This window comes from Electrona antarctica, assembly GCF_951216825.1.
Source record: "Electrona antarctica genome assembly, chromosome: 6".
NCBI classification, from domain to species: domain Eukaryota; kingdom Metazoa; phylum Chordata; class Actinopteri; order Myctophiformes; family Myctophidae; genus Electrona; species Electrona antarctica.
In genome coordinates this window covers 28,559,632-28,576,239 of record NC_136811.1, presented here as the reverse complement: position 1 = coordinate 28,576,239, position 16,608 = coordinate 28,559,632, and the positions used below count along the sequence as shown (strand labels likewise).

General features: G+C 41.0%; 2 protein-coding genes across 2 annotated transcripts in view; one reads left to right on the top strand and one right to left on the bottom strand.

Moving 5' to 3' along the window:
- mtbp (MDM2 binding protein) overlaps positions 1-2,818 on the bottom strand; it is a 53,465-nt gene extending 50,647 nt beyond the window's left edge. Inside the window, exons 1-4 of the mRNA XM_079503340.1 lie at positions 2,648-2,818; positions 2,028-2,111; positions 1,737-1,810; positions 1,434-1,579 (exon numbers count right to left, since the gene is read on the bottom strand). Of these exons, the coding sequence (XP_079359466.1) occupies positions 1,434-1,579; positions 1,737-1,810; positions 2,028-2,111; positions 2,648-2,717 (374 nt within the window). The 5' untranslated portion in view covers positions 2,718-2,818. The remainder of the gene's footprint in view (positions 1-1,433; positions 1,580-1,736; positions 1,811-2,027; positions 2,112-2,647) is intronic.
- A 2,461-nt stretch (positions 2,819-5,279) lies between these two features.
- deptor (DEP domain containing MTOR-interacting protein) overlaps positions 5,280-16,608 on the top strand; it is a 35,438-nt gene continuing 24,109 nt past the window's right edge. Inside the window, exons 1-4 of the mRNA XM_079502620.1 lie at positions 5,280-5,646; positions 5,808-5,897; positions 8,867-9,045; positions 9,605-9,728. Of these exons, the coding sequence (XP_079358746.1) occupies positions 5,633-5,646; positions 5,808-5,897; positions 8,867-9,045; positions 9,605-9,728 (407 nt within the window). The 5' untranslated portion in view covers positions 5,280-5,632. The remainder of the gene's footprint in view (positions 5,647-5,807; positions 5,898-8,866; positions 9,046-9,604; positions 9,729-16,608) is intronic.

Here is a 16,608-nt window from a genome sequence, read left to right as displayed (position 1 = left end):
GTGGTGTGAGCGTGCAGCGCATGCAGAGTTATGAAGAATACACATTCCGGGGTTCGGGCTGAAAGTCCACCTCTCACAGTGTTTTGCCACTACGAAGCATTGAACGTGCATTGTAATACACATTGGTGTGAATGGTCTGTGAGCGTAGCGATACACTACAGGCGATACGTGTGAAACCCCGGACATTTGAAGGAATGTATAAAACCACCCGGACTGGCCGGACAGGCCCCCAGAAGAGGACGTATGGTAAACTGTGTATGTAATCGCGGCGCTGTCCATCCAAGTTAGAATGAGTGTGTGTGTGTGTGTGTGTGTGTGTGTGTGTGGTGTGTGTGTGTGTGTGTGTGTGTGTCTGGCTGCCCTGTGTTTTGCAGCGTGGGGATCGCCATGTGAGGGGGCTAGCCAATAAGGGCCCTGTGTTGCATGTGGAGAATTCTGTAGGTTAGTGTGTGTGGTGCAGCCGAACGGGGTGGTGAGAACATGAGGGGGATGTAGCACAGCAATCGGTGACCCCTACATTAAGCTGTGTTTCTCCCAAGATGCAGTGCAAATGCGTGTTGTAAGCAACCGTAGCCAATGGGAAAACAGGATGCAGTGTTGCCAGGTCCGCGAATTGTAAGCGAGTTGTAAGTAGCGTGTTGAATGGCATTTTTTCTGGGCTTGTTTTCATAGACGTGGCAACAAATTAGGCGGGGGTGTCGGTGCTTGTGGCGTGTTTGTGTTTATTATTGATATTGATATTGTTTGCGAGTGTGGACGGGAGCCGGCTTTAGTGGCAGTGCGATGACAATTTTTACGCGGCTGGTGTCGAGTGTGGCCGTGCGGCGCGACATGAGGAGATAGCCGTGGATCGACGCGGAGGGTAAGGCTGTGTCGTGTTAGTGTGTTGTTGCAGTGTGTGTTGCAGCGTGTTGCAGCGTGTCAGTGACGTAGTAGCTGGTGCCTTTTGTTCCTGTGCGTGCTTTTGGGCACATGTTTTCAATTGTAATATAGGATAGAGAAGACATAGACAACTGCTGCACATACTTGCTACATTAAGTCTGAGATCCATATTAGATCACCATACACAATTTTGATTTTCAAAATGAACACTACTAAGCATTTACAAAGGCAGATGTACCATAATATGATAATAATAACGTCAACAATAATATTGTCTGTTTAAAACTAAACAGACAAAAATATGGGGAAAAACTTTTTTTCCTATACTGACAAATATTATATTTATCAATATAAGAGGAATTTATTCTGGTTAATGTGATTTTCATGTTTTCACATATTGCCAACCCTTCTTGTGAAAATGTGAACCCTACTTTGAGATTGTCATCTCAAAGTAGGATGTTACAGTTCACAACATGCAGTAGGCCTACACTTATGCGCAATATCTTCATTAATAAACATTCAGATAAAAAGCACACGCATAGGACACTCACTCTGTCAGTGTTGGCTGGTCATCATGTTCCTGTCCCTCTTGATCGCTCAGAGATCGTAAACATGACTCCATAACATTAGGGCTGGCATCTTCACGGTCAACCTTTTGGACGTCTCCATCAAGCTCTTCCCAGTCTGGGCTACAAAACTATGATCAAAAGTTAAGACACATTCATTCTCTGCCTAGAAAAAAATAAGAATCTATCTCTTTTTCAAATTATCAAATGATGCTCCAGAATTTAAAATGTTTGAAAGAAATGTTTATAACAGTGATGAAGAGTGATAAATGTCTTAGAACATCTTACTTGGGCTGCTCCCTGACAGGCCTGGATGGCAAAATACCACTTCTGCACTGATGGACTGCCACTCAAAGAACAAGCTGGTAAAACATAATTATGATTATCAATAAGAACGGGATTAGCCCTACTTTAAAAAAAATGTTTGACATGTTTCAACATATAGCCTATGTCATGATAATGCAAAAAAGAATTGCCATTAGCTCAGATAATTGCCATCTGGCGATTATGTAATAATTGTGACAGTCCTAGGAACATTAGTTATTATCAAGGCTATGGAGTCATCACACATTATCATACCTGGGAATACAGACGCAGCTCTTGTTGATTGCTGACAGGATATGTAGAGGAGTCTGTCAAATATCTGCTTGGCTGGCTCCAGAGCTGAGAGCAAGGACAGTTTATGACGTTTAATTTATGACTGAAAACAATAATTTCTGTATTCATTAGCATCTTTCAAAGTCCACTGTGTGTTAATATGTTGAATGTTGATTGTATCTATTTATTCATGTTTACATTTTCACTGGATAAACTATTGTTTATTGTTCAGTGTTTTACAAAGACGAACAGCTTGTTTAGTCTTTAATATGATGATCTTTCAGCGTGTTGTGAATGTGTAATATATTGTGTGTTATCTCTCTCTCTCTCTCTCTCTCTCTCTCTCTCTCTCTCTCTCTCTCTCTCTCTCTCTCTCTCTCTCTCTCTCTCTCTCTCTCTCTCTCTCTCTCTCTCTCTCTCTCTCTCTCTCTCTCTCTCTCTCTCTCTCTCTCTCTCTCTCTCTCTCTCTCTCTCTCTCTCTCTCTCTCTGAATGTATTATTCTTATTCTTTACAAAAAGTTGTGTTTGTGAGGTGGTGTGCCTTGTGGTAGAGTTGTAGCTGTTAGCTTTACCATTAGCCCGAATAGGGAAAGAAAGCTTACGTTTAAAATCCTCTTTGGGGTCGTTTTCTTCTTTCTGGTTAAAATATACAACCAACACGTATCGGTCCATCTCTTTAGGTCGTTATATCACCGTATTACGATATGGATAAAATAATATCAAATGAAAGTTATCCTGTTCGCAGTTCGCACTCTTGTCAAATTTCCCGGTAGCAACAGTGATCTATAAAATGACGAAACAAACTTCCGTTTGAAAGTTGTTCTCACATTTCACAATAAAATATTATAGCGTTTTAGCTCATTATTGCTGTTGTTTATTTTCTTCTGGTTTAAGTTAAAGATGTCTCACGGACATAATAAGTAAGACTTCCACAGGGATTGTGTGTAATCACGGCAAAGGGAAATGCCTGACACATAATAGTCTTGAATCTATATACAGCCAAGCCAAGGAACCATTATTTTGGTAAATGTGCGCTTCAGATAAAAACAGGAAATACAGTAATATGATGGTGGTCTACGGCTCCGTTCTTTTAGCAAATCTAGAATTTCCTGTTTGAGAGCTAGCAAATTTAAGACATCCGGTTGCTTTCAGAATAAAAGCGTAGTTAATTAAATAATTATTACATTACATTATTAGTATTGTTATTACATTACAGTTATTGTGAAGACACACATTATGTTTCTGTGTAAAAATAAGTAATTCAATAACGTAAAAAAGTTATCTAAATGGATAAATGCCCAAGTCCATGCACTGGAGTGCCCAAGTCCATTCACTGGAGTGCATGGACTTTATAAAGTGGACACTGGACAAAAATCCCTGCTATGTATCGACTAGTGTGACATACGCACATGTCCGGGGAGACCTCCTCTACAACACCACACTGTCCGCTAAGCAGCAGAGGTGTAAAAATGTAATTGGCACACCATACAGCGAGGTGAAAGGTCAAAAAATATCCCATTTCCAGACTAAAGTCAACTAAAGTGGACACTGGACAAAAATCCCTGCTATGTATCGACTAGTGTGACATATGCACATGTCCGGGGAGACCTCCTCTACAACACCACACTGTCCGCTAAGCAGCAGAGGTGTAAAACAAAAATTGGCACGCCATACAGCGAGGTGAAACATAAAAAAACGTCCCATTTCCAGACTAAAGTCAACTAAAGTGGACACTGGACAACAATCCCTGCTATGTATCGACTAGTGTGACATACGCACATGTCCGTGGAGACCTCCTCTACAACACCACACTGTCCGCTAAGCAGCAGAGGTGTAAAACAAAAATTGGCACGCCATAGAGCGAGGTGAAATATAAGAAAATGTCCCATTTCCAGACTAAAGTCAACTAAAGTGGACACTGGACAAAAATCCCTGCTATGTATCGACTAGTGTGACATATGCACATGTCCGGGGAGACCTCCTCTACAACACCACACTGTCCGCTAAGCAGCAGAGGTGTAAAACAAGAATTGGCACGCCATACAGCGAGGTGAAACATAAAAAAAGGTGTCCCATTTCCAGACTAAAGTCAACTCGACTAGTGTGACATACGCAGTGTGGTGTTGTAGAGGAGGTCTCCACGGACATGTGCGTATGTCACACTAGTCGATACATAGCAGGGAATTTTGTCCAGTGTCCACTTTAGTTGACTTTAGTCTGGAAATGGGATTTTTTTTTATGTTTCACCTCACTGTATGGCGTGCCAATTTTTGTTTTACACCTCTGCTGCTTAGCGGACAGTGTGGTGTTGTAGAGGAGGTCTCCCCGGACATGTGCATATGTCACACTAGTCGATACATAGCAGGGATTTTTGTCCAGTGTCCACTTTATAAAGTCCATGCACTCCAGTGAATAGCATTTATCCATTTAGATAACTTTTTAATTACTTATCTTTACACAAAAACATTACTTATTACTTATTTTTACACAGAAACATAATGTGTGTCCTATAGCATCGTTTAAATGCTTAATTTATAGTTTTAATGTGCAAATTAATCTTTTTTTCGGGTGCTCTTATTTTGAAGAGATCGTCCCCCGGAAGTCTTATATTTGCTAGCTTAGATTTGCCAGAAAAACAGTGCCGTGGTCGGCTCTACAGCCTCGCCTCCGCCCATGCCCCTCCCCCACTCGCCACAAGAATAATTTTGACAAAAGATATTGAACATGTAGTGCGGTGACAATTTAGCGGAATAGTTGTTTGCATGGCTACGATGACTTCACCATCATTTCCACCATTTCCATCATTTCCACTCAGCCTGAATTTTCATTTCGTTTCACTTCATTATTCATTATTTTTGAATGAATCGCCAGGTCCAGGACATAGCTCTGGTCCATGGCATTAGAGTTAAGGACCACAGCACAGCTTGCCAGTGTATATTTATTTATTTCATGGTAGCGATTCGGGGCTGGAGCCATGCAGGCTAGCATCCCGCAGCAAATAGTGACTGTACTCTGTATAAAACCAACATCTGCCAGAGCAGCCTGAGCATACAGTATGTCTATAATGAGCCTGAGCCTCGGAGACCACACCACAGGCGTTTCGTTTTACTGCCATAGCATTTCTGACTGAACCTGTATGAATAATCAAACTCATCCAATAATATTTCGGCCTCGCCCCCGAGTTAACGCCCCCAGTGACGTCATGAGAATCGGCGGCTGCACCGTGGGCGAAAGCGAAGCGTGTGTGTAGTAGTAGACTAGTAGTAGTTAGCTCGTGTGATATGAAAAACAAACACTTGTAGGAAACTGATTGTACATAGAACAGTATATCTCTAAACTTCTTAAACCATCAGTCATCATCTACTGTCTAAAAAGTGGAATTCTGCAATACAGAGAGGATGTATGATTAGTTTAGGCCGAACTGCATGGCGGTGTGCATGTTTTGTCTGGGATAAGGATTCAAGAGACATTGAACGGATTCTTTGGCTGCTGTGGAGCTGGCGAATCTTGGCTGTCATTTCTCAGTGCGTGCATTGTTTCATTCATTTGCTGGAATGGAATAATCCAACAAATAATTATTGTCTTCTATGGTGCTTGCAGGGTAAGCATTCAGTGTGTCTCTGTTTGCATCATTTTGTGCAGGATTTTCACAAAACGTTTCAGCATTGTGTGAATGTGTTTACTTCTCTGCAGTATTTGTTTTGTTAAATGATTAATTTCTTAAACGGTTAATTTCGTCTCTTGTTTTGCCCATGAATGAAGAGCGATGGACGGGATCGGTAATACGATGCAGAAGAAGGCTGCTGAGTTGGAGCGCATGGCCGAGGTTCTCATTACGGGAGAACAGCTGAGGTAGGGTCGGACCAACCATGGCACCGTTATCAGCCTGCCCTGTGCATGCATGCTCTCCATTTGAATGATTTGATGCTTATATCTGTCGTGCTCGCCTCGTGTTCGGAGCAAGCTCGTTCTGACATTATTGTCGAGATGTCTGTCAGCTAGCGCGCGCGCGCGTGTGTGTGTGTGTGTGTGTGTGCGTGCGTGCGAACTGTGAACATAATTTGGTTTTATAGCTGCTTCTATAACAACCAGCTGTGGATGACGCATTTGGCTGTACAGTATAGGCTACTTTGTGTCCTTGTTTGGTTTTACTTGCCCCAGATTGCGAAAGCATAAACAATCTGGACATGTCAGCGTGCACATTTATCTACTTGAATTATACATTTGAAACGTGCACTTGACCTGGAATCGAATGTCAACTGGCATGCACTGATTGACTAATTTGACTTGGAATTGGGCGAGCTGCACAGCATGCAATGCATGCATGCATCGAGTTCCAGGCTTCAGCCTCACTGCAGCATACAGTCAAACAAAGCCATACTGTACATGTACAAGTACCCTCCCCATTCTCACCACTGCTGCTCACTCACATACTTCCTGCAGCCTGCTCAATCTGAAGCCAGCTAGGTCTATGAGCCAGCTGCCAGCGGTTGCACAATAGATTTCATATTAAGGAGGCTGTAGATAAGTAATTCTCAACCGTTTTATATGTTTGATATGCATTTAAGCCACTGCCACTTTTTTAATCTATGGGATCCCACAGTTGTTGTATTGAGTTGTACTTGAAATGTACTGTAATGTACTGAAACGTACTGTAATTCTGCAAACTGTTAATAAATCAGTCAATCAATCAATCAATCAAAATTCTATAATATAAAATCCTAAATGTGGCCAAGTCTGGTGGCATGCAAATATGGACCTGCATAAGGTTCCATTGACTGTATATCACAGAGTTATAAAGGCTGCTTTGGTTCAGAAATATCAATTATTTAGCTGGCGACCCCCTGGGGGTATACCACACATTGAGAACAACTACTATGATGTTGCTTGTAGGCAGCAGTTTGTGTAAAGTGCTTTATACCTCTACTAGCCTGCTACCGTAATGCATTGCATAGTATGATGGCTACAAAGATGATACACACCCAGAACAAGTGTGCTCTGCTCTGCTCCATCTACCCATGTAACTACAGCATACATAGTCATATTCCCATGGCTGGGCCACAATCTTAGTTACATTGTCATTAACTATTGGTTAATGTAATCATGTACAATAGGTCATGGCACGTGTTTCATGAAACTGTATGCCTAACCAGTAACCATACAGTTTGTAGTTGTACTGCATCTGATCTGACATCACATCTTCTAGACAGACATATCTGTCTTATTTGCTTCTGTAACAGTCATGTCTGGTCATGTAGTGTGGTTTGTGCAAATGTACATTCTCTTTGAGAAATCACACAGGAGAAAACACACACACACACACACACACACACACACACACACACACACACACACACACACACACACACACACACACACACACACACACACACACACACACTGTGTCCCTGGCATATTATGATGCCAGCTGGCAGAGTGTTACTGGTATCATGAAGGAGGGTTTGGTTGGGGTGAGTGACCTAGTGTACTCTGCTCCTTAGACTGTACGATCTGACAAGCCTGCCTTTCTGGAGGGGTAACTGCTGATTTGAATAAAAGCTGCAGCATGTGAATAAATCTATCCCTGTTCACCATTATCTCTACAGTATCTCTCAAGTGCCATTATTGACCTGGATGGTTTACCAGGCTAACCTGACCTTATATTGCACAGTGAAACAAATTTCAAACATATACTGTCAGCACATGTATTAATGCAAACAAAGCACATTATGCCAATGTATAATATTACGAAACCTAACTAACACAGAAAAAAATAAAGTCACTAAAGTCAGCTCCTGATCCAAATCAGTGGATCCACTCTGGATCTCCTGCCTCCTGGTTCTTTTAGCAGATCCATCTGAGGCTAAATGAAAGAACAAATACCCCCTTTGCTTGCTGTAAGGGATGTCTATTTTGGTAGTACCATCTACCATGTGGTCTTGGATCATGGAAGGGTGGTATGTGGTGTCTACTCTGGGCAGGGTGGTGTGTGGGGAATACTCTGGGCAGGGTGGTGTATGGGATCTAGACAGGGTGGTGTGTGGGGTCTGGGTAGTTGTGTGTTTGTTCTCAGCATGTTTGTCATTATAAACCATTGTGATGCTAGCTAGCTACTGTATACACCTATAGTACTGTATATGTACAGTATACTATACGTACACAATTGACTGTGTTTTCATGTCTTGTGACCAAGATTTCCTGCAGATAACCACCTACAGGAAACCTTGGTGTGGGTTTGAGAAGAGATTACCTCAGCATTTAGGATATCCATAGAAGCATGACATGACATATCATAGTCATATGCAGTAGAGTAGTAGAGTAAGTAGACAGTATAGCACAGTTTTAATTAAGTGTTCAATTAAAAATCACACTCGTGATGATTTTTAAGGGGCGATCTTATCATCATACATCACATTCCGTGCTCAGCAAATCCAATCATCACATTGTGTGCTACAAACACAAACACGGCTTATACACAAAAACACACAAAGCTGTGCATAGAAGGGGCTAGTGCCCCTCAAAAATATTGAGGTGTCTGATTTGTTTTTACAAAACCTTTCAAGGAAAGATGTACTGTATATCTGTTAGGGATGCCAGAAAGTGACCATCAGCCAAATCGAATAATCGACAGCTCTGTCGATTAATAATCGATTAATTGACCCCCCCCCAAAAAAGTTCTATCATTGAAACATTGAACTATAGACAAACATTAAACCTGTATATAGGAGGGGCTAGTGCCCCTCAAAAAATATGAATGTCATCTAATACTGAAGAACTGCTTAAGATAATAATCTCTAAAAGTATTTTTTTGTGCTACCCAGGCTGCGTCTCCATGAGGGAAAGGTTATCAAAGATCGGCGCCACCATCTGAGAACCTACCCAAACTGCTTCGTGGCCAAAGAGCTCATTGATTGGCTCATGGAGCACAAGGAGGCATCGGACAGAGACACAGCCATTAAGATCATGCAGAGACTTCTAGACCAAAGCATCATTCACCACGGTGAGGCTGTGTTCTTGTATCACCCTCTTTTACTGAACCATCTGGTGTCTATCTGTCTCTGTCGGTCTGTCTGTCTCAATGTTCAAGGTTATACTTGAGTCTCTCTCTCTCTCTCTCTCTCTCTCTCACTCTCTCTCTCTCTCTCTCTCTCCTTCTCTCTCTCTCCCTCCCTCCCCCCCATCTCTCCCTGTCTCTCTCCAATCTAGATTTCATATAATATTGTGGTAAGAGAGAACAAGTGCTGGGGAGCTGCCTCAAAAAGCTCCAAGAACATCCCCACTCCTTGAGCATTAATTCTAATTACATGATTGACAATAATAACCAATAACTTGTTCCTCTTCACTCTTTGTACAGTACGGTTTCAGATCGAGCAAGCAAGTAAGCAAGTGTGTGTGTGTGTGTGTGTGTGTGTGTGTGTGTGTGTGTGTGTGTGTGTGTGTGTGTGTGTGTGTGTGTGTGTGTGTGTGTGTGTGTGTGTGTGTGTGTGTGTGCAAGAGAGAGAGACTGTTTGTCTGGTGATCCTCTTTTTCACGTGTCTTTGTTTTCCTGTGTTCTTTAGTGTGTGATGAGCACCGAGAGTTCAGAGACATGAAGTTGTTCTATCGCTTCCGCAAGGACGACGGGACGTTCCCATTGGACAACGAATCCAAGGTCTTCATGAGGGGGCAGAGGATCTATGAGAAGTAAGGACACGCATGCACGCAGGCATTCATGCGCGCGCACACACACACACACACACACACACACACTTCACTGACACTGTGACAAGGCATGGGAGCCATTTCTATTGTGTGTTTAATACCGTATGTACAGTATGTACTCATTGTACTGTACTTTTGAGATTAAGCAATGCTAGTCAGTAAATATAGAGCACAAAGGGATATAACTACTATCAGTGTTCTTGTCACACAGTGATGTGTTGATCCACCTCAGCGTATTTGCAAAAGGTCTACTTTAATTTCAGGGGTGTGGATTATTGCTGTTTTAATGTACTGCCTCTGGGCCTCTTCTATCGTGAAACTACTGTTCCATGACAGGACAGAACTGCTGTTTGGTGTTATACTGCATGTTAATGGTGAATAACCTTGTTCAGAAGTTGTTAGAAAAATGTCTATTAACTACTTCAGACTTACTACTTCTTACTACTTAAGACAGATACTTCATTCATTGTATGACAAATAGCAAAAGTAGCCCATCTACAAGCTCACAACACATTGCATCGTGGCACATTGTGAGCTTGTAGATTTACAGTATTTCCTGTTTTTGAATTATAATTTAATTTAATGACATGCCCAACATCGGGACACCACACACCAGTTTGAAAGTGGAGAAACATGCAATTTGATTTGATTATGGTATAACGTCCCTGAAATTGCAGGTTAACTATTACATTGATAATTATTCTTATATCGACTGATCCAGAAAAGGACATGAAAACAAGTACTGTAGGGAGCTCTCAGTCACTGTAGGGAGCTCTCAGTGATTGGTGACAAATTTGTTCAATGGCAGGCTGTATCAGGGGGCAGCGAACAGCACTAATGGTTCTGCTTTTGTTTGTCATCTGATTTGTTCCCATCATGGTGTTTTTTCACAGCAGGAATAAGCCTAATTGTTTATGTAGAAAGAGAGAAGTCATCTGTTTAGTACATTTTAGTAATCTTCTGTTCAATGTTCTCATTTCCAACTTTGATCCTCTCTCCCGTCAATCGTCCTTCATCTTTCTTGTGCTCAGTGTCCTGAAACTCTTCTTTGTAGCAGGTTGTAGTTCCTTAGCTTATGGTATATTGTTCCATGCACTCTAGAAAATCTAGGAAGCACATGCAAACATAGTGGTGCACTTTACTCTGCCTCAGTCTGTAGCTGAAAGCATTCAAACACATAAACAAATTGGCCTCTACCTACGGTAGTTTGACGTCAGTGAAATGACACACTCTGCCGGTAACTACCCATTGCAGTGTTTTGCTGATGGATTCTCTCATCAGTGCAGAGAGTATTATGTATTATGAGCCCTAAACCGTGTTCCTAGTGTGGGTGTGTTTGTGTCAGCAATATTCCGCTGGCAATGTGCAAGTTTGACTGATTAGTCCCCATGACAGCCATATGGAACCAGCAATAAATATGACATCTCTCTTCCACTTTATTTGGACAACCATGTCAACTGGATATAAACTTGTAGCACTGTGTTTGACTGTTTGTACTACTGTGTTTGTACCCACCCAGTAATTAATTCCTATGACTAGGAGTCAGATATTGTATCTATTCTGAATTAATTCCTATGACTAGGAGTCAGATATTGTGCTCTAGTTTCATATACATTTGAAAGTTCTGGCTGAAAACGTGTTTTAAGTAAAATATCGCCACTTTTACACGAGGAAAACCTGGACTGAAAATATGAAACTTCCTTTGGGAACAGTTGATGTTTGGGAAGCACAAACGTATGGGGCACACAATTGACAGGTGGTAATTGATCACACCACCTATTTTTATATGGCCCATACATTTGTGCTTCTTAAAGGAAGTTTTGATATGTTCAGTCCTGCACTCATTCCGGGCCCCTCGCCGGAGTGAATGTCGTCCATGTGCAGCTCGGGGAGATATTTTACTAAATATACGTTTTCTGCCAGAACTTTCAATTGAATATGAAACTAGTCCCCAAAACGAATCCAAGCCGTAGGAATTAATTATTGGGTGAGTGCACATGCAGTGATACAAGTTTAAATGCCGACAAGGTCAGTCTGTTAACCGTGCGCAGATAGAAACAATCTATGGCTGTGTATTTGGAATACATGAAATGTATGTTAGATCACAGACATTCTAGGGCTATTAATTAACTTAAACTGAGAATATTCAAGTAATATGTATTCACCAAAACCAACTTACAGTTAGTTAATTTAAAATGTATTTGTGTGTGCTCGTGCTCCAGACAAGTGACTTTTGTGCCCGGACAAGTGAATGGGAAATGTACTTGTCCGAAGGACAAGTGCCTCAAAAAGTTAATGTCAAGGTATTACCGTATCTACAGTAATAATTGAACTGGATCTTATAGAGTTGCATTGTAATACTCCTGCAATGCAAAACCTTGTGCTGAGACGGAAGCATCCCCCAGAGTGCTGCCTGTGACATGGGCTCTGTCAACACTTGCATTTATTGAATTGATTTGGATGTAATCTTAACTGCCAGTAGACATATACGGTAGTTGGCTTGGTGCTTCTGAAATGAAGCCATGATGAGTTGTGGTTGCTTCCTGGATCTAAAATAAGAATGTGAACAAAACAGTTATTGTTAATAAACAGGTAAAACAGGTTAGTTACTATACATTGTGCAACAGTACACAGAAAAAAAGTATCCATTTGTAAATCACAGTGAAGCAGCTACTGTACTGTACTGTATGAACCTTGTTCATCTTAAATGATTCAGTCATAGACGGTTCACTGGTGTTGTCTTTCTCTGTAACCTTTTTTAGAAATACCAAGAATTTGTCTTTCTAGACCTTATAGTCTGGACTCCAATGTTTTGTATCTTATGTCATATCCGTACTTGGCTCTCCCTCAAAGCATGGAATGGCTTTTGATCTAAATATATAGTATACATAAACTATTTACACACACACACACACACACACTACACATCAAACATCCATCACCACCAGAGACTTTTCCTGTACAGTATGTGTCAAAGACTCTTCCTGTGCCCTGAATAAAAATGTCATGCAAGGACACACATACATTCACACACAACCCATACCATATCTTTAATTATTAGAGTGCAGGCTGCATAAATGAGGTGACATAATAAGTTTGTCTGTATGTAATCATATATTGAGTCTGCAGGTCCCTAAACTGCCCCCCCCCCCCCCCACACACACACACACACACACACTCTCTCTCTCTCTCTGATAAACAAAACGTACAGAGAATTTATATTTTTGTTTTTACAGCCGTTCCTTAGCAACAGAGGTTGGAGGACAATGTTTTACAACCTTTTATGATGAACTGTTGAAGGTGAAAAGACATTTTAATGTTGTGTGCGTGCGTGTGCGTGTTTGTGTGCGTGCGTGTGCGTGTGTGTGTGTGTTTGTGTTTTCTTTAATTTATTATTATTTTTATTTTTGCAGAGAGTGGGCAATCACCAAGGAATTTCTCTCTAGCATTAGACACAGCGGCACTACAGTTAATTCCTGCTTAAAAATGCTTAGCTTCCCTCCCTGCTTGCGATTAGGTTGTAATGTTTCCATATGTCGTTGCTGTCTGGTGGAAACCTTGTATGTCCAAAACCGTTCCATTCTTATCATTATTTTAAAATCATTTTAAAATAGTGAACATAGCAGATCTATGCGTTGCATCATAGCACTCTTGTGGGATGAAGTAGTAGGGCATTAATTGATCAAAAAACATATTAATGCCCTATACATAAATATGGAGATACAAGGTTTCTGCCTGATGGCAACAATGTGCCAGCTGGAGAGTCATGGATAGTGCTTTGTATGTAAGACTAGAAAGTAACACTGCTTAAATGCTTCAAATCGACTTTCTTTTAGACCATATTCTACATTTCTCACTTACCAACTACTAGGTTATCTCAGTGGCATTCATCCTGTTGTAGTTTGTGTAATGTGTCTGCATACAGTAGATATCTTCTTAACTGTTGGTGTGACCAGTACCCATAAAGTTTCATGTCGACATGTTATCCTGTTCGAAAAGATGCCTCATCCATCATACAGTAGATTAAATTGGTGAGCTATGAGTGAGGTGGGTTTCAACCTTATGTTTTGCACATGCTATGCTTTAAATGTCACCAGTGGCCTTGTGGTTAGCGTGTCTCTGCCCTGGTACTTGGAGGTCAGGGTTGAATTCCCGGTTGACTCATATCAAAGACTATAAATTGGTATACAAGAGATAGAATGTGTTTTTTTTTAAATCTCTGGACAGCCAAAGGCAGGAGATGTCTGTGTGCATCTGTGAACAGCTCATTTCCAACACAGCTGGACAAATTGGTGTGAAACTTTGCATGCACAACCAGTAAGTCAAGAAATCAAATCGCAGTCATGGTGGCACTAACAGACCGCTTTACATTTTTGCTTGTAACTCTTAAATCTTTGTAGAGGTCTGAGGTTGTACAGTACAGTAAAAAACAAAAAAAGTCATTCCTTGGATCATGATGTAACTCCCATATATTCTTTTCATTACTGCTCCTACAGATTTTGTCCAAAACACACTCAAATCGGTACACATTGTTTCTGGAGGCAATAGGCCTCGTAGTCCGATTTTTCGTATTCCATTCCGATTGGCTAAGATCAACTTCCAAAATGTGTGGCCCTTGTGGGCCTCTATAGAGCACACCTCCAATAGCCCTTACACTTCTGTTCATAGGGAGGGCCACACACGCAAGTACGCAGGTTGCACCGTATTGCAGTTGTCTGTCAGTGCAAACTCTTATTTCCCACCACAGCTTCTTGTGTCCTGAAGGCTGTATCCCACGACTGGCATAGCGCTGGGTAGAAAACCCGACCTTTGTAGGTTACGTTACCAGGTTGACTGTGAATGTAGGACATATCTTGTCCTACATAAACATAAACCATATTTGCTGAAATGTGTTTACTTTACATGGCTGAATGACCTTACCACTCCTGAGTGTGTGTACACTTGATCACAGGATTCTTTTAATTATTAAAAGCTGGGTGTAATTCTTTCCCCAGCCCTTGATGAATTGTAGCATAAAATGCATTTGATATGTGTGGGTTCCCAATAGAAGTAGGCTTGCAAATGTTACACATGTTGTGTCATGATCCTTTTTTGGGGAAGAATCTATAAAATGTATTAGTTATTAATGCAACTATGCATTCATTCTTAATACAACTATGTATAAGATCTTAATACAACCAGATGAGTGGTAATGGCAGCACTCCAAATCAAATGATAACAATTTTATTAATCCAACAATTAATGTTTTACATTTTGAATACAACAATTTGTTATAGTTCATAATACCATGTATTATAGTTCTTAATACTATATATTATAGTTAATACAACTATTCTTACAATTAGCCTATGTATTATAGTTACCAATAAGACGCCTGAGGGCGAGATGCGTACACACATCCACCTGGGTGACAGCAGACTTTGGCATGGCGGGATCGGGACTCAAACTCGTGACACGCTGTCAGGCTGGATTACCAGCCTAGGTGCCTGGACCGCTCGGCATGCCCAGGCCACCTGTTTTGATGTTTGAATCATTTGTATCAACTATAAAAGGAGCCTTATGATGTACAGTATGTGAAGCAAGGATTTTAATCACAAAGCCATCATCATCAATCATGATTATATAGGATACATAAACAGAACTACACAAGATAGATTACCTTGACCTTTACTTTAACTGGGGATGTGGGGGGGAGCCATATTTACTGTCTTGGTCAATTTAAAAACCTGGTAGAGACTTTCCATTGCCAAGCACTGATACCAAAGCCATGTGATGGGTATATGTCTACAGCCCTGAAGGGCAACGTACAGTACGGTCCACTGAGTTTAATCACTGATAAGACCAGAAACTGACACAACAGACCAGGTTTAATGTCAACTGAGATGGAGCTGGTTTTACCATACACAGCAAAAGCTGATGTGTTAATTACACTCTGAACGTGTAAAGATTTAACAAGATATCTTGTTTGGAACTGCTTACTTTCTTATCTTTGCACCCAAATGTGAGATGTATCTCTTCATGAACCCGGGTTCACCCTAACACTAATAATGTGATGTTATTCAAATAGGTTAGTATTGTCTGATTGATGATTACGGATTTCAGTCAAACTAAATTAATATGCCAAATATACACACAATACTTGTAAAATCTCAATTTAGCTCTTTCAAGGAAGTGAAAAAGAGAGAAAACAAAACTACATTGGGACATTGTCTCTTCCTTATTAACAGTATTATGTGTTCAGACCTGACAGATGTTAATAAATGATCAAGAGCCAATGGCTCTGCGTCATGAGGGTAGATTACATGTGCCAGGAGGACACAGCCTTTCGAAACTCTTAACTGTTATTTCCCTAACAGTACAAGCTTGAACATGCACAAGTAGGGCTAATTGTTTTATAATTTGGACATGTACACGCTAGTGTTTGATTATTTAAAGACTGACTTATTGATGAGGACTCAGAGGAGTCATGCTCTTCTTTGTGTAGGTGTGTATGTGTGCATGCCGTGCATGCGGGCGGGTGTGTGCTTTTGTGATATCTAATGCCACCCAGCTGTGTTTAGTGACCTCGCCTCATATGGTCCCTGTTTGGCAGACCGGATGGACACACATGCTCTGTGAATAAAATGCATGTGCTGCTGTGAGTCTTCATGTGCTTGTATGAACATGAAAAAACGTAGTACGAGCAAATGTTTCATTAACTTCATTACACAGTCACATTCAATCAAACGTGTGAGTCATTTTGTAGCTTAATGTTTATCCGGCACAGTGACATGGCTCATTTAACACAATATTGACCTTGGAAGTGTATACACGTCTTTTATATCAAAAGACGTGTACCATGTCCAAACCAGGGCTTGGACAT